The 25,375-nt window shown below is 38.5% G+C and overlaps 1 protein-coding gene across 2 annotated transcripts in view; it reads left to right on the forward strand.

Annotated features, from left to right (window-relative positions):
* Positions 1–25,375, forward strand: part of CDH5 (cadherin 5) — a 452,074-nt gene that overhangs the window by 293,407 nt on the left and 133,292 nt on the right. For both annotated transcript variants that reach the window (XM_044081819.1, XM_044081818.1), the window contains exon 6: positions 14,204–14,391. In XM_044081819.1, the coding sequence (XP_043937754.1) occupies positions 14,204–14,391 (188 nt within the window). The remainder of the gene's footprint in view (positions 1–14,203; positions 14,392–25,375) is intronic.

Consider the following 25,375-nt stretch of genomic DNA (forward strand, 5'->3'; position numbering starts at 1 on the left):
ACACCTTTAAAATATTCAATGACATCATTTATACAGAACAAACACAAAATCTAAACACAAAACTGACTGTACATTTAAGTTTTTGCAGGGGGGCAAGCCACCCTGCACCCTCCATATGGAGGGGGGGGGCTGCCCCCCCCACACACACACACACTGAAAATTATATACACCAACTCCAAGCTCACACTACAGTGGGGAAATTGGTAAATTTCTCAATCCTCACTATTCTATGATCTGCATTCAAAAGCTCCAAGTTCTGCGTTATATGAAGTTGATAATCCTTTTGACAAAAAATAACAAAGTTGTTGCTGTCTATGTTGTCAGGAGAGATGAATAATATCCAATGGCAATCTGTCATTGTTTTGACTTTTGGTAATATCAGCTTTCATGCTTCTGTTGATTTGGTAATTTGGTTTCAGCATTTTAAAATCTGGTAAAGTATAATGTTGTTAGAATGAATTTGACCCAAAGTCTCTATATCGAGTGTAACTAAATGAACATTTATCTTGTTGAGTTTATATTTGTGTAATGCATTTAAAAATACCAGGAGTCCTTTAAGTAAAATTTTGTTTGCTGGACTAATGGGTTCAACTCATTATCATTTTTCAGTTTGGGTATGTCTGAAGGGGGGTCTACAACATCTTTACAAATCTTGGGAATACCAAATAAAATACATAAAGATGGTTGTTCTACTGATATAAAATGACATTCTTGAACAGTTATACAATTGTTTTTTTCAATAAACCAAACAATCTTTCTTCAATTAAACAAATTTTTTTGCAAATTTTACATTAGAAATAGGTTTATAGAAATCTCGATTGTTTAATGACTGTTCCATTTTAGCAATATACAAATTTGGTCCATACTTACAATACCCATCCCCTTGTCAGCTTTCATTACTCTTCAGTCAGGATTTTTACTTAATTCTTTAAAAGCCCCTTTCTCATCTATACTTAAATTAAACCACTTGTTTAAAACTTCTCTAATATCTCAGTCACAAACTGTAGGAAATACATTCCAAACATTGTGTAACGTGGGATTATGTAAACTTATTTTTCTCAATATAGGACTTAATTCAACACTGGGTAAAGAAACATTGGGGAAAATATATTTAAGATTAAGTTTTCTTAAATATAATCTGAAGTCTAACAAAACATTAGTAACATTTGCACACTACGGGAATGTAAGTGAAACATTTTTTTAAAACGCTCATATGCCTATCATAAATACAATAGTTGATAAATTAAAAATAGAACAGACTATATTGTAGTTATTGCTATCGCGAGCATCCTCATCCTCTGGTCTGACTCCTTCCTCACCCTCTTCCTCAGCCTCTCGGTACTCTCCCATTTTCTCTTAGTGGCATATGTCCCGCGGTGATAAAAAATTGTTCATGAAAGTTTGTGGTGGTGGTAAGGTGAAAATAGCTGCATGGTCATTAGAATTAACTTCAACAGCTGAACTTGTGTGTGTGTGTGTGTGTGTGTGTGTGTGTGTGTGTGTATATATATATATATATATATATATATATATATATATATATATACAGATATATGTGTATATATATATATATATATATATATATATATATATATATATATAGATAGATATAGATATATATAGAGATAGATATAGATATATAGATATATATTTTATAAATAAATAAATAAATAATAAATATACTCTCTCTCTCTCTCTCTCTCGATATATATATATATATATATATATATATATATACACACACACACACACACACACACACACACACACACACACACACACACACACACACACAGCTAAAAGCTCTGTATTCAAGGTTTATACTTTAAGCTTTGTCATTTAGTTGATTTTTTTGAAATACGAGTAGCCTTTATCAAATAGCTTTCTGATGTATTTGTCTTCCTGATGTTAAATGAAGGGTCCATTGAAGTATCATGCCTACAGGGCACTTTGTCACAAAGACTACCTTTTTCACAGACAAAGCCCTGTGTGAAAGAATACAGCAATTTTACAAAGGTATATCATTTGTATATATTTAATTTTGGCAAGATATGATTAATTATAGATTTTTATCTTGTCATAAGGAATATTATGATTTTTTTTTTGTGAATAGATAGAAACATACTCTGTAATTGGTATTTTAATTACTAGATGGAGCACTGTTAAATGAATTAGCTGCATATTTTGCAGTCTCCCACTTGAGTATCTTGTAGTAACACTGATAATTTTATTTCTTTTATGGTTCTGTACAGCAGCTCATGTTTTTTATTCATTCTCTAATACCTGCTTTACCTATTTCAGGGTCCTGGTGGAGCGAGAGCCTATCATGGCAGAAAGTGGTCAAAAGCTGAGAAACTAATCCATGATATTTTATCTCGTAATTATCTGATAATTTCTTTGATTTGTACATCTCACTTGATTATTCATGTTGAGTGAATTAATTTTCTTTTCTGCCAAATATTGCACTTTCTAAACCTGCATCACTAAATAAAATGGATTATGACTGCATCCAGTGAAATCACCCAATTAGCAAATCTTAAATAAAATACAATAAGCAAACCCATTCAGACAAAGAAATCAGCCTCAACTAAGTATGCAAGTCATATGTTTATATGACTGGGAGCAACACTGCTAGACACTCCCATTTATGATGTATCTGCATGGAATGGTCATCAAAATAAATGACAGGATATTGGCTCAATGGCATAGGGATAGACCTACCCCTCCCACTTTTATCATGTAGGTAGGCCATTCCAAAGATAGACAAAAATGGAGGCTGCAGTCAGCTTTGCTCATCAGCACCCTTGGTGAAAATTACAAAACTCTAGCGTAGCTTAAAAAAGAAAAAAGAAAAAAGAAAAAATAACAAATCCAGAAAAATGTCAAAAAGTGTTTTTTCCTATCTTCAGTCTAATCCTAAGAGTGCCATATGCATGAAAAAAGTAATCATGATGTAAGCACTATTTTCTGTTTGGTGATATTTCTGCATTTCTGGGAGGTGGTGATAACTTCATCTCAGACTTTTATAACTTTAAGAAAACATCAATATCATAGATAATTCATCAATAAAAAGTCTTAAATTGAAGTACTAACTGTAATCAGTCTATTTTCACTTGTGTTATCTTCCACATATGACAACCAGCTAGAAAATGTGCCTTACTACTTCAATTGTGGCGCTGGACTAAGATTTAAGCTACTGTTCGAATCTGAATATTTAGATGTATAATAAATGTTATAGAAGAGGCAATCATTAAAAAAATCAAAGAAATACTTGCAAAAAATACTGATATTCTTGTTAGAAGTATTCAGATAAATAAAAAGAAAAAAAATCAGTACTCTTGTTATTTACTGGGTGTCAGAATCCCAGCAAACATTATTTTCACAAAAATTTAATCTATGGCGAGATAAAGTGTGTCATGAAACTAATAAGCAAAATCAGATCAGCAAGGTAAACCTATCAGGTCATTCTGATGTATAGGACAGTACCATAGAAACCATTAGAATATGATGCAAAACATATTGTTTTCAGGTGTGGTCGACCTTTTACAGAAAGTAGGAGAATAAATTTAGGAGGTGAGAATGGGGTATATGAAGAAGCATGACTTGGTCAATTATTGGAGTCATTGCCTCTTGCTCTTACAAGTTGAATACAGATATCTATGAAAAACCCTTTATTCACATATATAATGGGCAAATGGGGCAGGCTAGTTACCTAAAGTATGTAGGTATGCCAAAAATTGAAGATAAAATAATAAATGGGATGGACTTTAACTATATAAGGAACAAATGTAATCAAGATGCAAGTATAGCAATTGGTTAATTTAAACAGTCCTTGACATCATTAAGTCTTGGAATAAAAGCAAGATGCAGGGCTGAAGAGATTCAATAATCCTATTTAAATTACAGAATATCTTTTTCTGGAATTGTGTAAATAATTATCAACAAATATTGGCTACATAGACCTATATCTGTCACAAGTATGTTGGCTTTTGCTTGCCACACAAGGGATTAAAAAACAATAATCAATAGTGAAACTATCAGTAAGACTCTCATTTTTAAAATAAAATTTAGAAATAATTCAGTAGCCTTGATGAACTACTTCTAGTAAGATCTGAATTTATTTATTTATTTATTGATTGCTGGGTAGATCAGCTGGTCTTCCAAACATATTCAGCCCTAACCCAGCCTAATGGCATAGAGACACAGATAAATACATTATAAAATCAGATGAAATAAGACTTGAGTATAAAGTCTAACACATATATTAACCCAAGAAACATTCACTATTAGTAGGCATTGGATCACGAGTATAAACTGTCATCACCAGCATAAAATATAAGGCACAGAGCCAAAATTATTTGCAACAATGATTACATAAGCATAGATATAGCAGGAAAACTGAAATGAAAAAAGATATACTTACACTCAACATCCCTAAACTAATTAAAGGCAAAGGTTCTGAGCAGTCATTCGTGAAGGCTAGTGCTTGTCCTGAATACTTACAGAGTATTGATTCTCCTGATGTCCATAGGGATGGAACTGCCATGCTGTATTCCAGTTTTAGAAAAGGATCTGCCTCCATTAACAAAGTTAAAGGGAGTGCATTCCAATGGGTAGGGCACATGAATTTTGCAGGTACTGACAACAGTAGTAATCTGAGTGACATAACTAGATGGGCCCATTGGAACTTACAATTTCTTTGGGATGCATCTTGCCTGTCACCATTTATAGATTTGTGTTAATTCTATCAGCATTGCTTTAGAGTGTCCTTAAGATTATTGCTACAAAATATCAGAAATGATTACTGGTGGACATCAATTAACCACATCCTCACCACAGATTATGTACCTCTTTAGTTTCCTACAGTGACTTAACATCCCGGAGAAATTATGTCAGAACCATAAAATAAAATCTCTGATGAGTCTGATAACCTAGTAGTATGCTTAGGAGCTCTGCAGCAATTCTGTCTGGTACCTATATGAATGTCCATTGTGGACTGCTGGTGGTTTGTTATTTTACAATACTGACCACATGCAACATTATGCATCAGTCACAAAAACTGTTGTCTGCAAATTAAAACATCTTCCTTTAGACTGTTATGTGAATTAATTATTAGTTATGGGTAGCAAAAGGGGAATTTGTTGTACAGTCACATAGATTTGCTACAGAAATTTATAAAAAAACATTTATTGCAGGAAAGATCAAGCAAGACTGAAAGTTCCATTACACAAGAGATAAGATCGCATCAAAGGCTTAATTTTTATCCACTTGCAATAGATTCCCAATTCATGTCTCATGTATTTTCTAAATTTCTTTTAGATATCACACAATGCACAAAATTACGTTTCACACGTACTGCTACCATTATGACTGAGAAATAAATACTTCCGAATGTCTCAGTATTACAGAACAGTCTCTGTTCATGCTGTGTATTTTTCTTCCTCTGTATGCTTTTTTTCCCCTGAAATATATTAATCTCAGTCTTTGCCTGCGTTAAGCACCTTATTACATTTTAAAGTTTCTGTCATGCTTAGCTATATATGGGACATTGCTAGCTCTCTGATCAGTCAAACGTAACATGTTTCAATGGTGCAGTGCCATGTTTCATTAATGCCAGCTTAGCCATAACGTTCTATATTCTTATGAAGTTTGAGGTTTCAACAAAACTGATCTCTGCAGCACTAGATATGAAAGGAAAGTGCTGATGTTTAATGTTCTGATTGCTTGCTGTTTATTTGGTTGGCCATTATGTGAACTAGGCCAAAAAAGGTCTTTTTTCATTCACAGCCTTATCAAAAATAATCAAAACAAGTAGATTAATAAAAGTACATAAAATTGCTTACTGTACTTACAAAATGCTTTTTGACTGCATGTTACAAATGCAGCATGATTACACCGGGAACAGTGAGACAAAATTGCTGTAAATCATGAAGGGAGTTTACATCAGGTGTGAGTATTTATTTATTTATTTATTTATTTATTTATTTATTTATTTATTTCCAGTTTGATGACCAGGAGGTTCACTGGGCTCTGGGAGTCAATTTTCAGTGGAGGCCCAGGGAGATAAGCTCCACATTACATAGTTTAGTTACAAAAATGTTTGATTTGCATACATTAGTTACAGGTACAGTTGTGGAAAAGAAAAAGCCTTCACAATTTCATTTCATGCAAGAGAAACAGGCATAAGATCGTGGCTACATAGTACAATTTTGTTATTTATAATATTTACATTTGTGATAGGCTAGCTTGAAGACAGAGGTAGTCAGGTGTTAAAAGGGTAGAAGTGATTATTAGGTAAGGGGGGAAAGTGCAGTTGCATTTCCTGTTAGAGTAAAGATGGGATTGTAGCTGAGTTTTAAAGGTTTCAGATTTTTTGCAAGTCCTTAGAGAAGAAGGAAGAGAATTCCATTTTTTAGTTAAGAAGAATGATAGCAGAAGCTGACCTGCGGGGCAGTTGGGTTTGTGGACAGATATTAGGTTTTGGTGAGTAGATCTGAGAGTTCTGTGAGGGGTATAAGGTTGAAGGATGTTGGTTAGTGCAGGGCACTTAGAAGGATGAAATTTTAGTCTGTGGGCTGTGGTAATTTGGAGATAGTCTAAGTGGTTGGAGAGTTCAAGACAATTTAACAAATGTAGGGAAATACAATGGTGGGAGGAGAATTTGGCTTTGGTTGCAAATTTGGAAATTTTATTGTAACAGATTTCCAGTTTGGAGGAAAGGGAGGCAGATAAGTTTGTTAGAATAGGAGCCCCGTACAGTAGTGAGGGGAGTAGATAGGTATTGGCTACAGTTAGTCTGGTGGAAGGAGTGAGGAAGTGGATGTTTCTGTATAGCAAGCCAAGTGTTATATGGATTTTCTTAATGTTTTGCTGGATGTGAGTATCACATTTTAGGTGTTCATCGATGGTAACTCCAAGACGTTTGGCAAAGGGAACAACCTCTATAATAGAGTTGTTTTGGCTAATGATTTGGAATGAGTTTTTATCAATAGGGGATGCTTTAGAGGGAGAGAATAGTAGTATTTTGGATTTCTTGGCATTTAGTGAGAGGTGGTTTTGGAGCATCCAATTTTCAGTGGTGGAGAAAGCAGTTTGTGTCACTGCTTGGAGCTCTGGACGGTTAGAGGTGCAGCAGATTAATGTAGAATCATCTGCATCTTGCACAATTTTGGTGTTGGGTAAGGCTTTGTGAAAGTCGTTAATAAAGATGTTGAATAGCATTGGACCAAGTATGGATCGTTGAGGTACCCCCATGGGGGTAGGAAGGAAGGTAGAGGTGCTTTTTCCCCATTTTACAGCTTGAGACCTGTCAGAAAGGTAACCGGAGAACCAAGATAAGATATTGTGGGGGAGATTAAGATTAGAAAGATGGTTTAGGAGGTGGGTATGGGAGATGGTATTGAATGCTTTGGACAGATCCAGTAGAACCATAGATACTATTTTTCCAGAGTCATGGGCAAGATTTACTGTGTGTAAGAAGGAGAGAAGGGCAGTGATGGTACTATGGCCAGGTCAGAAGCTGTGTTGGGTAGGAGTGATTAGTTGATGATTGGCTAGGAATGTCATAAGCTGAAGGTGGGTGCATTTTTCTAGGAGTTTAGAGATTGGGGAGAGGATAGCTATGGGGTGGAAGTTTGAGATGTTATTGTTTTTGCCACTTTTATGGAGACATAGAATAAAGGCAGCATGCCATAATTTGGGCACAGAGGATTCCAGCATGGACCTATTGATCAAGATGCAAATGGGGAGAGCAATGCTATCAGCGGCAATGTTTAGGAAGGAGGATGGGATGTTGTCAGGGGCATTGGAGCATGGTTTTAGTTTAGAGATTAATTTCTTTATGTGGGAGATTGAGATGGGTTTGAGCTCAAATGTAGGAGGAGGAATAATATGGGGTGAGGAAGACTGCATAGGTTGAGGGGAAGGGATATTGTTGGGGAAGGTCTTGGTCAGTTCTGCTATAGCGTTTCTGAAGAAGGAATTGACTAGGGAGGCTATTTCAGGATCAAATTTGCTGGTGTCAGGGCAGCAGTTGCTTTTGGTACCTGGGTTGAGAAGGGAATTAATGGAATTCCAGAACTGTTTGGGGTTATTAGAATGGTTAAACTGAAGTTTGATATAGTAAGACTGTTTATCTCTAAAGACTTGTTTTTTAGTAAGGTTGTGTAGTTGTTTGTGTTTAAGTAAAGTTTCAGGCTGTTTGTTTTGAGGTAAGATTTCCAGGTTTTATCTCTTTGTAACATACGTTTTTGATGTCTTTAGTTAGCCATGGGGTGGTCTTTGTTTTTACTCTTTTTGTTCTTATTGGAGCTAGGCAGTTTAGAACATTTATGAAGGTTGAGTTGAAAAATTCTTCAGCTTTGTCTAGTGGAAATGTTTTTAGGGGTTTCCAGTTAATTTTCTTTAGGGAGTCAGAGAAAATAATGGGGTTAAAGTTTGAGAGATTACGTGTTAAGATATAGTCGTGTAGGTGAGGAGAGGAGAGGGTAGCTCAATGGGTGAATGCTGGGAAGTGGTCTCCTAATGGGTCAGGTTTTATAACTTTATTAGGATGGGATACAAGGATCCAGTCTAGTGTGGTACCAGGGGGGGTTTGTTTTGTTAGGACTGGTGATGGAGTTAGTTAGTTGGGTGTAGCTAAATAGATTGATGGATATGGTGGGATTAGGGTTATTGAATTTGTTTCACTTGATATTTACATCTCCAAGGATATTGGTTTCTAGCTTAATATTGGTGGAAGTCCAGAGGAGGATTTCCTCAAGAGGAGTAATGTTATTACCAGGGGGGATATAGAGGGATATTATGCAAATGCTTTTGTGGTTATTTATTTTTAGTAGACCAATTACTAGTTCTGCATTGTTGAATGGAGGGATAGGATTGTGGTAGGGGGTTATAGATAGTTGGTTAGTGTAGATTAAGGCTACACCACCACCTTTTTTGTTTAAGCGGTCATTTCTCAGAGATTGGAATCCGGGGGGATTCGGAGTCACTAATATGTGGTTTTAGCCAGGTTTCTGAGATGGCTACACTGTCGGGTAGATTGTGGTTTAGCCATGCGTGGAAGTGGGCTACTTTATTTTTTAAACTCTGGGCACTGATGGTGAAAAATTTGAGGTATTTGAGGTTGGTTGTATTATTATTGACAGGGGGAATGTGACTAGGGGTAGTATTAGTTCCTGGGTTTGGGTGCATGTCCCCAGCTAAGCAAAGGTAGTTGAGGAAGGGAATAAGTGTTTTAGATTTGGATTTAGTTAGTTGTGGACAGTAGAGTATTAGTTTAGGCTTGCAGTATTTAATTGAGGGTGGGAAAATTTTTATTCTGAAGTAATAGAGTGGATTGGTTTGAACTAGAGAGGCAGATATGTTGTGGAAATGTGTTTCTGAGGTAAGAAGAAGGAGGTGGTGAGATAGGGGATAGGATAGGAAGGAGGGGTGCAGTTGATTATAGGTGTAGGAGGTGGCATGGTATAAAGGGAGTAGTAGCAGAATGCAGATAGATGGAGTAAGAATGTCATTGGGTAGAAGAGAAGGCATGGTAGAGGATAGAAGTGTAGCTGCAGTAGAGAAGGGATCTTGAAGGATGGGGAGGAGTAGATTTGAATGGCAGGAGGGGGTAGGCTGGGGAGGGGCTGCTGAGTGGAAATGATTGGCTGATAGAGAGGGGGAGGGCTTTGCAGTAGAAATAAATGTAGGAGTAGTGGGGGCGGGTGGGAATAGGGGGCAGAGTAGGGCAACGGAGTTGGCCCAAAGGGCGAACGGAGCGGGAAGAGCTGGAGAGAAGGTGGCTGACAGAAACCAATCAGTCAGCTTTAGGAGAAATGTGGGACTTTACCTGAAGGACAGGAAAAGCAGAGGTAAGTCTATACTGAAGAGAGTGAGGGGAGAAAGGTAGTAAATCAATTCACCAGGTACAGCAGGCTAGTGGGGAGAATAAGTAGAGAGAGTGGGGGGGGTAGCTTAGGTGAGAGCAGAATAAGAATAAAGTAGTCTATAAAATAAGTGGGTGGGCAGTGCCACCTAGTGGTAAGAAATATATATATCAGGTAGTGTAGAGGGTAAGATGGATTAAGGTGCAAATAAAATAAAAACCACAGTAGGCTGCTTGGCTAGGACGGGGAAAAGTACAGGAACCACAGTAGTGAGACACAAGTAGCAGTTAAGTTTACAAATGACAGTACATACATTATTAAAGTTTCTGGAGAGGGGCTATCTGTTTGAAGCTATTCAGAGGGTTTTGGCAAAGTCACATAGTAAAATTCCTTAGAGGGGAGGTTTCTTAGGATGTAGTAAATGGGGCTGAATGCAGCACACACAGCTGTAAGGAGAAGAGCAGAATAAACACAAGCATTAGTTGAGCAGGGAAGGAGGAAAATAGTCTCAGTGGTAAAGAAAAGGGAGAACAAGGAGAGTAGAGAAAAGGGGGGGTGAAAAGAAAGAAGCAAAAGATAAGGAGGCAGCAGGGATGTAAAACAACACTAAGAGAAGAGAGCTAACAGTACATCTAACAGAGCTAATACAAAAACTTTGCAGCAGTTGTTAAATACTACAGGTTTCACAGTAGGACAAAACCAGGCAGCTACTAACCCTAGTAGAAGTTATTAAATGATACAGATGTTACAGTAGGATAAAACCAGGCAGCAGTAACACTAATAAAAACATTTTATCTAGGCTGCTTATCTGAGTACATTGTCTGAGTAGCTTAATATAGTGTGCAAAAAATCAGCCATGGTTGTTGTTAAAAGAGGTAAATATACAGACTGAAACAAGGATTGTAACAGGAGAGAATGCAGGGAAAATACCATTCAAGCTGTAATTAAAGCCCAAACCATGTAGTAGGTAACATTCAGTACTTTGAGTACCGTGGGTGGGAGCAAGCAAAATATGAAACAATAGCAGTAGTAAAATGCTTGAATACTACTAAGCGAGGTATCAGGCTCAGAAAGCTTGTTTCACTGAACCCATCCTATGAAAGCGGCTGACTATCAGTAATAACCTAGAAAACATGTGCATAGACAGCAATGTTAGCACACTATTATTACACCTATAATTTATTATTACCCCTATAATTCCCCTCAGAAGAGACAGGAAAAAGACCTTATCACATTACAAAGCAGGCAATACTGCGACAGCAGCTATTCACATTATCAGGCTCAGTGACCGTGTCTCGGTAACCGATTCCGTTAATGAGGTTAGCATACCGTGGGCACAAATAGATTTACATTAGACTTTGTGCCAGGCCCGAAAAACAATGACGCTTCCACTCTACGTTTCCTCATACAGTCCCCTTAGCTGAGAGAATGGGGGCAGTGGTAAGGCACTATATTTCCCCTTCGGTTTCCTCTAGAAAAGAGATTTAGAACCAATAAAGGACTACAGGCACTAAGCTGAATGGAGCGGTCAGCAGCAGTAGTGCTTTCAGTCTTTGCTATGAATTTATCATACAGCCTACAAAGGTGAATTTCTTTGTAAAATGTCTTGAATTACCCATATTTTGGGGCTAAGTGTCGACATCCCTTCCAAGACACTGCTCTGAAGCCCATTCGCATAATAGCACTTAAAGACCATGCTAGGAAGCTGTAAGAGACAATTTTACAGGGACCAGCTTCTGTTCAGGGGCATGCTTGTCTCATACCTGCCAGTCATTCATACACACCCTCACATACAGCAAAATATAGGTATATAGCCGATAAAATTAAAAAGCAGCAACTAAATGTAAGCAGCAGCAAACAACAGAGTCACATCAAACCTTACAAACAGCAATATTTGTGACAGTAAGCCTGAAGTGTGTGCAGCACTTACTGGGCAAAGCCAGCAGCCTATGGCAAGATCGATCAGCGTGGGACACAGGGGAATACTTAAAATGGTGCCACAATTAGCAGCATCACTAAATAAACTAGGGGCAGGAAGGAAGGCAGAAAAGGGGGTAGGGCGGGAGGTAACAGAAAGGGGAGGTAGAACTGGGAGGAGGGGTAGGAGCAGACAGAGCTTGAGAAAAGGTGGCTGACAGAAACCAGTCAGCTTTAGGAGAAATGTAGGTCTTTGCCTGAAGGACAGGAACATCAAAGGTAAGTCTATACTGAAGAGAGTGTGGAGAGAACGGTAGTAAATCAATGCAATAGGTACAGCAGGCTAGTGGGGAGAATAAGTAGAGAGAGTGGGGGGTAGCTTAGGTGAGAGGAGAATAAGAATAAAGTCGCCTATAAAATAAGTGGGTGGGCAGTGCCACCTAGTGGTAAGAAATATATATCGGGTATCTTAGAGGGTAAGAAGGATTAAGGTGCAAGTAAAACAGAAACCACAGTAGGCTGCTTGGCTAGCATGGGGAAAAGTACAGGCACCCCAGTAGTGAGACACAAGTAGCAGTTAAGATTACAAATGACAGTTGTTGTGTCTTTCGGCTTTTCCCAGTTAGGGGTCGCCACAGTGGAACTCTGGTTTGCTAATGATTGGCAGTAGATTTTTACATGCCGAGTTTCCGGCCCTGACGCACAACCTTCAACGAAGGTATGCCCATTCACACATGTCTCCACACAGAAGATGCTCTAACCGAGAATCGAACAGGACAGCGTCTTACTGTGAGGCGACAACACTACCGCAGCACCACCACCGCAGTCAAATGATAGTACATTTACTATTAAAGTTTCTGGAGAGGGGCTATCTATTTGAAGCTCTTCAGAGGGTTTTGGCAGAGTCACGTAGTAGAATTTCTTGGAGGGGAGGTTTCTTAGGATGTAGTAATTGGGGTGGAACGCAGCACACACAGACTATTACATTTCTGGAGAAGGGCTTTCTGTTTGAAGCTCTTCAGAGGGTTTTGGCAGAGTCACATAGTAGAATTCCTTGGTGGAGAGGTTTCTTAGGATGTAGTAAATGGGGTGGAACACAGCACGTACAGACTATTACAATTTCTGGAGAGGGGATATCTGTTTGAAGCTCTTCAGAGGGGTTTGGCAGAGTCACGTAGTAGAATTCCTTAGAGGGGAAGTTTCTTAGGATGTAGCAAATGGGGTGGAATGCAGCACACACAGACTATTAAAGATTTTGGAGAGGGGTTAGCTGTTTAAAGCTCTTCAGAGGGTTTTGGCAGAGTCACGTAGTAGAATTCCTTAGAGGGGAGGTTTCTTAGGATGTAGTAAATGGGGTGGAATGCAGCACACACAGACTATTAAAGTTTCTGGAGAGGGCCTGTCTGTTTGAAGCTCTTCAGAGGGTTTTGGCAGAGTCACATAGTAGAATTCCTTGGAGGGGAGCTTTCTTAGGATGCAGTAAATGGGGTGGAATGCAGCACTCACAGACTATTAATGTTTCTGGAGAGGGGATATCTGTTTGAAGCTCTTCAGAGGGTTTTGGCAGAGTCATGTAATAGAATTCCTTAGAGGGGAGGTTTCTTAGGATGTAGTAAATGGGGTGGAATGCAGCACTCACAGACTATTACAGTTTCTGGAGAAGGGGCTATCTGAAGCTCTTCAGAGAGTTTTGGCAGAGTCATGTAGTAGAATTCCTTGGAGGGGAGGTTTCTTAGGATGTAGTAAATGGGGTGGAATGCAACACGCACAGACTATTAAAGTTTCTGGAGAGGGCCTGTCTGTTTGAAGCTCTTCAGAGGGGTTTGGCAGAGTCACGTAGTAGAATTCCTTAGAGGGGAAGTTTCTTAGGATGTAGTAAATGGGCTGGAACACAACATGTGCAGACTATTAAAGTTTCTGGAGAGGGGCTATCTGTTTGAAGCTCTTCAGTGGGTTTTGACAGAGTCACATAGTAGAATTCCTTAGAGGGGAGGTTTCTTAGGATGTAGTAAATGGGGTGGAACGCAGCACGCACAGCGGGTGAAGCCAGCAGCCTACAGAAAGACCGATCAGCATGGGACACAGGGAATATTTAAAAAAAGGTACATACAGTTACCATTAACAGTCATAAAAATTAACAAGTAACTTGCTAGTGGTGTTTACAATGTATTGTGTAGAAAGTATGTATTATCACTAATATGTTTGTGGTTAAAATGTGTAAAACAACTAACTGCTGAAAATGCAGCAGCAGAATATCTTATTTATTTTATTTATTTATTTATTTAACATTTGTTAACTGGGAAAGTCCAACTTGGAACATAGCCAATTTTCAGCGGAGGCCCAGTGAGAAATGCTTCAGATGCATGTCTTTGAATATATAATATTTATTTCATATAATTTCATATAATTTTATTTAGATTCATTTACCTGCACAATAGAAGAAAGTATTCCAGCTGGGTCTGAGATTTGTAGAGTAACAGCTGTGGACCCAGATGAGCCACAAAATGCCAACACTGCATACAGATTTGCCCAAGATAACATGGATAGTACATTCAGCATCAAGACAGACCCAGAAACAAAACAAGGAATAATTACAACTAAAAAGGTAAAGATGATATTTTTAAAACAAGCATGTTGACAAAACTATAATAAATTTCTGATGTGTTTAACTGTATTGCATCTCATCCCATAATGTAAATGTTTTATAGCCATCTGCATGTTATTACAGTTTTAAGTAAGAATAAATGTTGCTACAGATACAGATGGTTAATTTAGACTTTTTTCAGAAAAGACAGACCATTGGTATAGGTGCATGATTCCTGCTGGTTTTGCTGTAACCCAAGATCAACTGTTGACCTTGGAGACTGGACAACTGGCTATGGAATAAGGCTTGAATGGCTGACATCCAGCTCACCAGCCTCATGGGGAGGACATAGATTTTTCAGTGCAGTGCTTCCTTCTAACAGAGCCTATAGAGTAGCATTAGTGTCTTGTAATGTATATGTGAACTCAGAGGAGACAGCAGATATCAATGCATCATGGGCATATGTGCTTACATGCGCATGTGAATGTCACTAAATGACCCTACCCTTGCAGAAGTTAAGGTCATAACAAAAACATCAATACAATTAGAACTGAATGATGCAGAGACAGGAAGCCTCGATTTACTCTTTCTCCAAATGTGGTAGAACTTCTCAACTAGTGCTGGCCAGGTTAACAGCCATAGTCCAGGGGGGACAAGCCTATTGGTGAGAGGAATGGTCAAGAGAAGGACAGGCAGTGATCCCTATAGTCATAGCCATCCTCGAGAAAAAAAGGTACTTTATTAGAAAACGTGTGTGTGTGTGTGTGTGTGTGTGTGTGTGTGTGTGTGTGTGTGTGTGTGTGTGTGTGTGTGTACATGCATATGCTTATGTGCATATGTCTGTGTGCACACAAATATATATCCATATGTATCTGGCTCCCTCTATATATATATATATATATATATATATATATATATATATATATATATATACATATATATATATATATATATATATATATATATATATATATATATATATATATATATATATATATATATATATATGTATATGTATGTATGGTTCTCTTTTGAAATGTTGGCAGTCATAATGCCAAGTACTGCTAGGAAAAAAAAGATAAAAAATCCTGGACAATCTCAAACTTTGCTCTTCTCCCTTAAGTTTCTTTTTTTTTTTTTTTTTTTGCCTGTACCCCCTGCTCGGTGGGGCCAGCCCCACACTGCTCAAACTTATATAAACCAAATCTGAGCTTGCCATACCTCAAAGAAAAGGAAAAAGTCTGGAAAATGGCCATCTCAGACTTGGTATAAGTAAGTCTGTTTTTTTTAGCCATTCAGCCTCCACGTTACAGGACTTAATTTAGCTGGTCAGGACATGTTTACTTATATCTATGCATGAACTGTCAGACAGATGATGGATAGCAAAATATTCAAACAAGAATAAAAAGTATCCAGCATCAGTCTTAAATTCAAGTTATAAATCCAGTTTCACTGCTGATTCATGGAGCAACCCATAACAGACCTAGGTATCACCTCCTGGCTTTATCGCTGTTATGTTATGAGCGAACAACATACCTATGGATTTAAACAAACTAAATCACATGACTGGAAGCTCATTACTCAACATTAAAAATAAAGACTAAAATAAACATAGAACATTTAAGATGCTAATAGCAAGCAAATTACAAAACTCTTAGAGCACCTTATGCAACATATAGTCATTTTAAGTAGCATTTTTTTATAAGCAAAGTCACTAGACTATAACTATCATGACATGCTATTGCCATAGTAAAAATGACCAAATAGCATCACCCAATGGCCAAAAAGGATATTACATATTTTGTGTTACAAAGATGTAAATACTCTTAAAATGCAAACCTGCATTAATATGTGCCTTCCAAGACAGTCAGGTAATCAAGGAATTCTCATGACATTAATAGTATAATACTGTATCAGGTCAGGAAAACTTTTGTAATTAATAATAAACAAATAAGCTAGATTTTTTTCATTTAAACCTAATTAAAACAAAGCACCCAAAACACCTAATCCATTGCCCTTCCTTTTTATGCAAAAGTGACTTTATTCCAAAGTATAAATTGCTTATAATTTGATCAATCCCAACAAAGGTGAAAATAGGTGAAGGTTATTTAATGGGATGCATAAACAAGGTACTTCTTGCGCTTTGATAATGAACATCATTTATATGGTGTGCAAGACAAGAACAAGGTGTATGTCACATAAAATGACCCACATCCACATAGAGCTACATAAATCAAGTCAGAGAGTATTGCAAGTAATCAGGTCTAATTTCATAAGTTTTTACAGTATTAATATAGGGGAGAAATAGTCTTACAAATTCTAAAACAAAATGTGAAAGTACCACAGGGCTAACATTGCTTTGAGGGATTCTAGACAGGATCAGACCACCTATATACATTTGAATGCATATGGTAAGAAAAGTTTTCACACACGGGTCAACTTCAAAGATTACTAACCTTAAACGAATCAAAAACACTATTCTAAGAGAAAAAATAAATTCTTTGGTAAGCAGATTCCAGGGTTTCATCAAAACTTTGCACGTTCAGTTACTATTAGTACTCTAAGTGGTATTAAATTTTGGAATATTGTCCCTTAATTCAATCCTGCTGTGGCTATATTCCAAAATACTTACCCTGGATTTATCTCTAGCTGCACGAGAGGCATCATTTACAAGCTTGTCATTACAGCCTCTGTTTAGAAAACATGGTGTCAAGGTCTGTGCCCCACTTTCAAAATCATGATCAGAGCTACAAATTCTCTGAATACATACAAAAATAAGACTTCAGAATGTTCTTAACCAGATGTCTGGGGTGACAACTATGTGCAGTCTTCAAGAAAATGACACTATGCCTCAATGTATGGTAAAAACAGGTTCACAAACTCATCATAAATGTATAACTTCTCCAAGCAGCCCATAAAAAGATCAGCATAAACCTTAGAGAAGTCTTTAAATGTTTACTGCTTTGTAATAGAATACTATGGATTTAACATTTTTGATTAATTTGTTCTTAATGCCCACATTTGAATGCCACCAAAGAAAGAAAGAGCAAAACACAGGCTGCAACTGATTTATTAAGATTCACATGTAAATTTGAAATAGTGCAGGGAGTGTAAATAGAAAATGAATCATATTAGATAATGGAAAATTTCATTCTGCAGCCAGACCTGCTCTGAATTTATTTTATAGGCCAACCAAAACCTTATTTACAGTTGTAGCACACACATGTTTTGTGTCTCTCACACTCTGTTGCAGTTATAATGTAGAATTTATATACGTTTCTGCATGTATTCCTTTTTTAATTCCTGTGGAGCTCCAAGAGCTATGTTGCATGAAAGGGCTTGGTCTTTCACATTCTTTCTTTAAAGAGAATGATACATTGTAGATGACTTAGCTTGCATCTTCTTTGATATTTTTCTACAGGGTTTTCTTCATATTATCACTTATGAGAATTTTGGAAACAACTGTATTAGTGCTACCAGCTATGGTCAAATTACTTTACAACCAACCACCTCTTTGTAATCGTTTCATGTACGATTGATTCAGTTACCATGGATTTTATGAATGACAGACATTTAGGATAGCAGTCTGAAGGAATTTTGCAAGCTTCATAGGTCTACAGTGTGTCTGCTATACCTCACTATCAGTCAGGATCTTAAAATGAAATATTAGGTAGCTTTCCATGTCATGTTCCATCACCTCTATGTATTGTAAGCAAACAGAGGTAATCCAGAGGGATCAAGTGAAGTATGGTATCCCACCTCTGACCCAGAGGGTGACAAGACTAACAAGAAACAGATTATAAAGGATTAGTCCAGATAAAATCACTTTAGCTAGCAGATCTAGCAGACTCTCTCTCTCTCTCTCTCTCTCTCTCTCTCTCTCTCTCTCTCCCCCGTGGGAGGAATAAAGACAAGGTTGCTGAAGTTTCTGGTAGTTTATTCAGTTAAGCAGGTAGATGGATGAGTGTTCTTGTTCTAAACAGAACAGTCATCCATCTACCTGCTTAACTGAATAAACTACCTGAAACTTCAACAAGGTGTCTTTATTCCTCCAGCAGGGAGGTATCAGAGAGTGAGAGTCTGCTTGATCTGCTTACTAAAGTGATTTTATCAGGACTAATTCTTTATAGTCTGGTTCATTGTAAGTAAAGAGAGCTTTTGTGGTGAGCTGTGATATCATGCAACAGAAATTACATCAGACACTTTACACCTGGCAAAGTCTTTTCACATTCTGAATTCTATTAAAAGTGGGTCAGATAATAATGTTCTGCAAATATTTTTTCTGCATATGTGATTAGGGGTCTATATTATATTTTCAGAGACTTTTCTTTGAACATATAATCATAGACACCTAAAGAGCGAACGGCCTCGTCCACAAATTTATTCCTCGGGGAAAAAAGTCAGTTGGTCATTATCAGGAATTGCCCTTTTCCCCAACATAGAGCGATCGCGGAGTTCGTATATTTAGTTGGGGGGGGGGCAAAGCCCCCCAGCTGATTAGGGTTTTGAAGTTTTTGTTTTTTGTGTGCGGCCCAGTGAATTTTTCCTGAGGAAAGCTCTTCACGCTTTAGAGCATTTGCTCTTTAGGTGTCGATGATTATATGTTCGAAGAAAAGTCTCTTCGAGCATATAATATAGACCCCTGATTAGGTTATACACAAACATCCAAACTTCCTTTGGAACTATTCCTTAATATTTACAGTTTGGGGCCTATTTTAAGGAGTGAGTATTTTGATTCTGTTTTCAAAAGATTTTGACGCACTCCAAGTCAAAGATCAGTCATTTTTCATTATAGTGATTTTTTTCTGTGCGAGTATTATTAAAAAGATTTATAATAATGGAAATGCAGTGCAGCGTTTCATTAATACCATTTTTGTTGGGATATCATCACAATCTGTCACATAGGCTTATCGTGAAGTTACTACTTGGTGGATCTTTGAACATTAATGGCTACTTTTTCAAAATTAAACATAGTAACATCTAGACAATATGTCAAAGACAGGAGCCCACCAAAGAGCTGGACAGATGTCTGATTTCTGCATAACATGATATTTACTAAAAGAGTACATCTACTTTTGCTGAGTATTCCAGAAGCTGTGCATGCAGTCATAGTTGGGGACATGGAGAGCAGGGTCAAAATTCCAGGTCTTTGAGATTTAACGTTAATGTCAAAAACACTGAGTCCTTAATATATTGCAAGTCAATATGTTTCAGTATAAATGCAGATGATTTTAATGGGAGATCTACAAAGTAATGTTCTTCAGTGACAAGGTATTTTAGGGATTCCATGGATTTGTGTTACTTGTAACATTATCACTGTGTACATTAATTGAGTCAAAGATACTTAATATCTCTGTGCTGTTGCTAGCCAAATGTTGCTGAAATAATAATACAGAAATCCCTTAGACTGTAAGGGCCTCTTGTCCCATGTGTTGACATATTTGTAGGGGACAGAATAAGTATGTCAGAGCCTGATCACATTGCATTGCAGTCTTATGGCTCTGCACATTTGGAGAGGCAGAAAAACCTATCGCTCATGAGTCAATGTACAAGGGATGCATGTTTTATCCATGGTACTTGGTTAATTAAACTTGCAATTTTACAAGCTGTATGTTATAGACTTGTAGAACTTGTCTAATGTAATTAATGTAGTTATGTGCAAATGTATGAAACCGCATGTGTTTGTGCTGTTCTTTGCATGGACATCTTAAAGCTGGCGAGCAGAAATGACATCACAAAGGCACCCTGCATGCCAACCCTTTGGATGTTCTATCTGCATGGCAGTGGAGCTTAAAACACACACATTCATCGCTATCATGCTATGCTGTACCATACCCTGTGGGCTTCACTTAAGTAGCCTTCCATTTCAAACCTTTTCCCCATTATTTCTTCATTCATTGGGGTGTCTGGTTTGTAAGGGTCAGCTGCCACTGACCTTTTGACTCCTTCACAGCCATTTACTCCAATTTCTTTGGCACCATCACAATTGGTAGTACTCTGCATGTGTTTCTTCGTTGGGTGGGTCTCATCTTTCCAGATGGGAAAACATTCTCAGACATCACTGCATACCCTCAAATCCCTGCCCACATGTTCTCAGCTTTGCTTTGTTTTAGCTTTCTGAATCTCCATTGAGTCAGACATGGAGGTATATCACCAATCCATTCCCTCTTTGTTTACTCCTTCGAGAAAGGTAAGCAGGCTTCTGCCTCTTCATTTTTCTCCAGTGATGTAGTCTCCTCCAGGCGACTAATCAAACCAAGATCACCTGGGTTATGGTCATAACCAGGGCTTCATCTATTATGCTGCTGAGCTGACAGCTCATTTTTTATCAGGTTAGTGTAACTACAAATATAGATATTAATCTTATACTACTGTGTATTATCATTCCTTTTATTGAATGCTTTATTTTGTAACACTTTATAACAGCTTTTAGTCATCAGTGGCAATTATTAAATGCTTTACTTTGTAACATTTTATAGCAGTTTTAAGTCATCAGTGGCAATTAGATAAAACAGTTATCATTTATAGCAAACACTTCTACATAATTTTGAAAAAAAAACATGGCCGACAGCTACAGATTAAATGTGTATGCAAAATAAAATACTTGTATCTATGCTTAGAATTCATCTGATCTATTATTTACCATAATTAGTCAGCCCTTCTATAGCACCAATTACTCTTCATCCTCTAGACTCTAGCACTGTGTACCTTCTTAGTTCATAGGTTCCTAGGTAAATACTAGGCTAGCTGCTTTTGTGTGCCATTTTAAGGCTCGCCAATTTTCCTTTTAAAGATGTGAATTAAACCCTGTACCTTGTGTCTGTGAGATCAACATCTTAACCATTATACACACCCCCTTTTGGTGTGGCCATTGGTCAGCAAATGCCTGTTTTACCTCTAGGTCCACCCCCCTCAATTTGAGGCTCCTCTCTGGATACCGTTTTCTAATTCTACTTCTTTTGGTAAGCTATCTGTACCTCTTTCCACAAACAGTAGTCATATTTCTCTAACTAGCCCTCCAGTCACTTGTCCTCTGCATGGGTAAGTCTATTTCCCATGTTTATAGGATCATAGGATCATAGGAAGTTACTAGGCTATTGGCACTGAGGCCCTTATAAGCCTAGCCAAGAGTTTAGCCCATGCATAGACAAATCAGCACCTGATGCCCCTGTCCAGCAGGGACACGGGTGGAATCCCAGGGATGTATTTTCTATTTCCCATCCAGTTATCCAGGTTGTGCTTAAAAAGGGGTAAAGAGGTACTCTGCTTGACATGGAGAGGGAGTCTATTCCGTAGATGGGGAGTCTTTGGGACTCAAATCTGTCCTGCCAACAAGTCCTATTGATGTCACAGACTAGGTTGAGGCCACGCGTGTGAGCTTGACTTGCAGATATGAAGCAGTCCCATCAAGGCAGGGTCCGAGATCACCTTGCATGCCAGACAGAGGTCACCTCTGAGGAGTCTGTATGAAACAGAGTAGAGGGATAGGGTTTTTAGTCTATCTGTGTATGGTAGACTTTTGAGGCCCTGGATTCTCCTGGTGAGGACCATCTGTGGTCTCTCCAGCTGCTGCATGTGCTTTGCGAAGTGCATGCCAAATGGGGTATTGTACTCAAGAATGGGCCTTATAAGGGAAGAATACAGGGATGTTATGACCTACTTGTCCCTGGATGAGATACCCTTACTTATGAGGTGGGACATGTAGAAAGCTTTCCGTACAATGGAAGCAACATGGTGGTCAAAAGTCAGGTTGCTATCAATCTGGGTGCAAAAGTCTCTCATGACCGACTGCATGCTTAGGACATTGTTATTAATGTGATAATTTGTGGGGACATGACTCTCCTCAAAGGGGATGATGATGCATTTTTTTTTTATTCAGCTTGAGGCCATGTTTCTGGCTCCAGTCATTTGTTTGGGTGAGACTGTCTTGGAGGATGTCCATGTCACTAGGGGAATTGATGACAGCTCCCAGCTTGCAGTCATCTGCAAACTTAGTCATCCATAGCCCACTGGTGTTAGCCTGCACCTCAGAAAAGTATATCCCAAATAAACCAGCAAAATCAGCTGTGCTCTGCCAGCTCTGTACTGTCAGCTCCACTGTTGTACAGGAATAAAAGCATGGCTATGACCTAGGTGTCCCAAGTCTAGTTAGCAGCTTGGGCAGCTGCTGAGGCTGTTACACAACAAAGAGGAATAATGTGATTAAATTGGTCTCCTCTGGCAGAGGAAATGGCATATTCTCAAAGCACACTTTACATGACATAATCCCTGGTGGAGGCACCAACTTTGCATGCATGTTCTTAATAAACATGGGGAGCAGAAATAACATCACAAAGGCACACTGCATGGCAACTCTTTGGATGCTCTATCTGCATGGCAGTTTAGTTTAAAACACACGTGCGCGCGCACACACACACACACACACACACACACACACACACACACACACACACACACACACACACACACACACACTTACATCCTGCATGACATCAGCACCTTTCTCAAGGAGGATAACAGCTTTAGACAGTCAAAGACTACACCTATAGATTAAAGACATGAATAAATCCATTTGACAAAGGACAGCCAGTGCTCTCACAAATTGTCCTCCCATTTATTTCAACCTCTCTTCAGTACCATCTCAGGGCCATATTTTGCTTTAGGAATCTAACTTGCCATCAGGCCAAGATACATCTCAACATTTAATCCCAAGAAATCTGTACAAAGTCAAAAATAATGGGGTGTCAAACAGCCAAAAATCAGGGACAAATTTTAAATAGTGCTCTTATAAACTTAAAGTTGTTAGAAAAACAGTTTTTGTGTTTCCATGCATTTTGTGAAGGATGTGAAATCTAAAACTTGCATATCTGTCATTAATTTATGACTTCAATCATCTATAATTTGAAACAAAAACACAAGTTTTACGAGGAACAAACCAAACTTAATGAGGCAAAAATCTGGACATTCTATAAAAATATGGACTGTTGAGAGGTATGCCTGCTAGTTCTTGCAGTCCTTGTTCAGTTATCAAGCACTATTTCCTATACTACTCAAGCTAACTCCCACTGATGTTTGCCTTCTAGACAAGGCCACTACAGCTTTAATGTTACTATCATTATTTACAAACCTACTTTACCACTCCTTTCATACAGTTTTCCTTCGATATCATATGTTACAATGTCCAGTTGTTTACCTTGTCTATCTCATCTATGCCTATTTTCAGCATGTATCTCACTTAGAGGCATGTTGCAGATCCTTCATACTACCTGCGTTTATCCACGAGACCATGAAAGGGTTTCTTATCTATTAACATCACTTGGTCTCCTCTCCATCCCTGTAACTTAGCAGTTTCCCCTCCATCCATCATGCCCACAGCTAGATTATACCAAAGCTTAGTTTCAGATTCTGAATTATACCAACTAAATAAAAAATCAGTAAAGCCTAATACAAGCCATTCAGAGCAAATTTACAGCTCTGACCAAAGAAAACAGTTAAATTCCAGGCTTTAGTAAGGATTGTCATTTTGTATTCCTGTGCTATGAGTACTTACAGACCATCCCCCACACTACCCCCCATGTGTCAAAGCTGTCACTTCAACCAACACTTCAAAGAACTTGCCCTGCTAGTCACTAAATCAGTGTCTGCAGCAGTAGGAAGAATTTTGCTGCTGCTGTCCTCATTGCTGGAGAAATGTGCTAATGTGCTTGCTATTTTTGATCAAACGTATTTTACAAGCACAGTAAAAAAAAGTACAGTTATCATAGGATCGTAGGATCATAGGAGGTTACTAGGCTATTGGCCCCGAGGCCCTTATAAGCCTAGCCAAGAGTTTAGCACATTTAGACAAATCAGCACCCGATGACCCTGCCCAGCAGGGACATGGGTGGAATCCCAGGGGTATATTTTCTATTTCCCATCCAGTTATCCAGGTTGCACTTAAAAAGGGGTAAAGAGGTACTCTACTTGATGTGGAGAGGGAGTCTATTCCATAGATGGGGGAGTCTCTGGGACACAAATCTGTCCCACCAACAAGTCTTGTTGATGTCACAGACCATGTTGAGGCCACACGTGCAGGTTACTGGAGTGGAGCTTGACTTGCAGATATGCAGCAGTCCCATCAAGATCGGGTCCGTGATCGCCTTGTAAGCCAGAGGAGTCTGTATGAAACTGAGTAGAGGGATAGTGCTATTAGCCTATCTGTGTATGGTAGATGTTTGAGGCCCTGGATTCTCCTAGTGAGGAACCTCTGTGGTCTCTCCAGCAGCTGCATGTGCTTTGCAAGGTACATGCCGAAAGAGGCTTTGTACTCAATAATGGGCCTTATAAGGGAAGAATACAGGGATGTTATGACTTCCTTGTCCCTGGATGAGATACCCTTACTTATAAGGTGGGCCATGTAGAAGGCTTTCCATACAACGGAAGCAACATGGTAGTCAAAAGTCAGGTTGCTATCAACCTGGGTGTGCAAATCCCTCATGACTGATTGCATGCTTAGGACGTTGCTATTAATGTGATAATCTCTAGGGACATCACTTTCCCCAAAGGGATAATGATGCATTTTTTGGTATTCAGCTTGAGGCCATGTTTCTGGCACCAGTCTGAGTGAGACCCTCTTGGAGGATGTCCACATCACCAGGGGAACTGATGACAGCACCCAGCTTGCAGTCATCTGCAAACTTGGTCTGCCATAGCCCACTAGTTTTGGCCTGCACCTCAGAAACATATATCCCAAATAACAGAGGCCTCAAGACCAAACCTTGGGGTACACCACTTGTTATGGGTCTACTGCTTGAGGTGGTTTTCCCTATTTTGACTAGATGGGTTCTATCAGTGAACCAGTTTGCTATCCATCTGGTAACATATGGATTGATGCCTAGTTGAGAGAGTTTATCTATTATGGTCAAGTGCGGAATAGTGTGGTAGGCGGTGTGCACTGTCTTCCCCTTGTTCATGGCTTTGGTGTCTGTCTCAAAGAAGTCGACCAAATTTAGCAGACATGACCTCC

The sequence above is a fragment of the Protopterus annectens genome, chromosome 8.part1, assembly GCF_019279795.1.
Source record: "Protopterus annectens isolate FY-2018-M chromosome 8.part1, PAN1.0, whole genome shotgun sequence".
Taxonomy (NCBI): Eukaryota; Metazoa; Chordata; order Ceratodontiformes; family Protopteridae; genus Protopterus; species Protopterus annectens.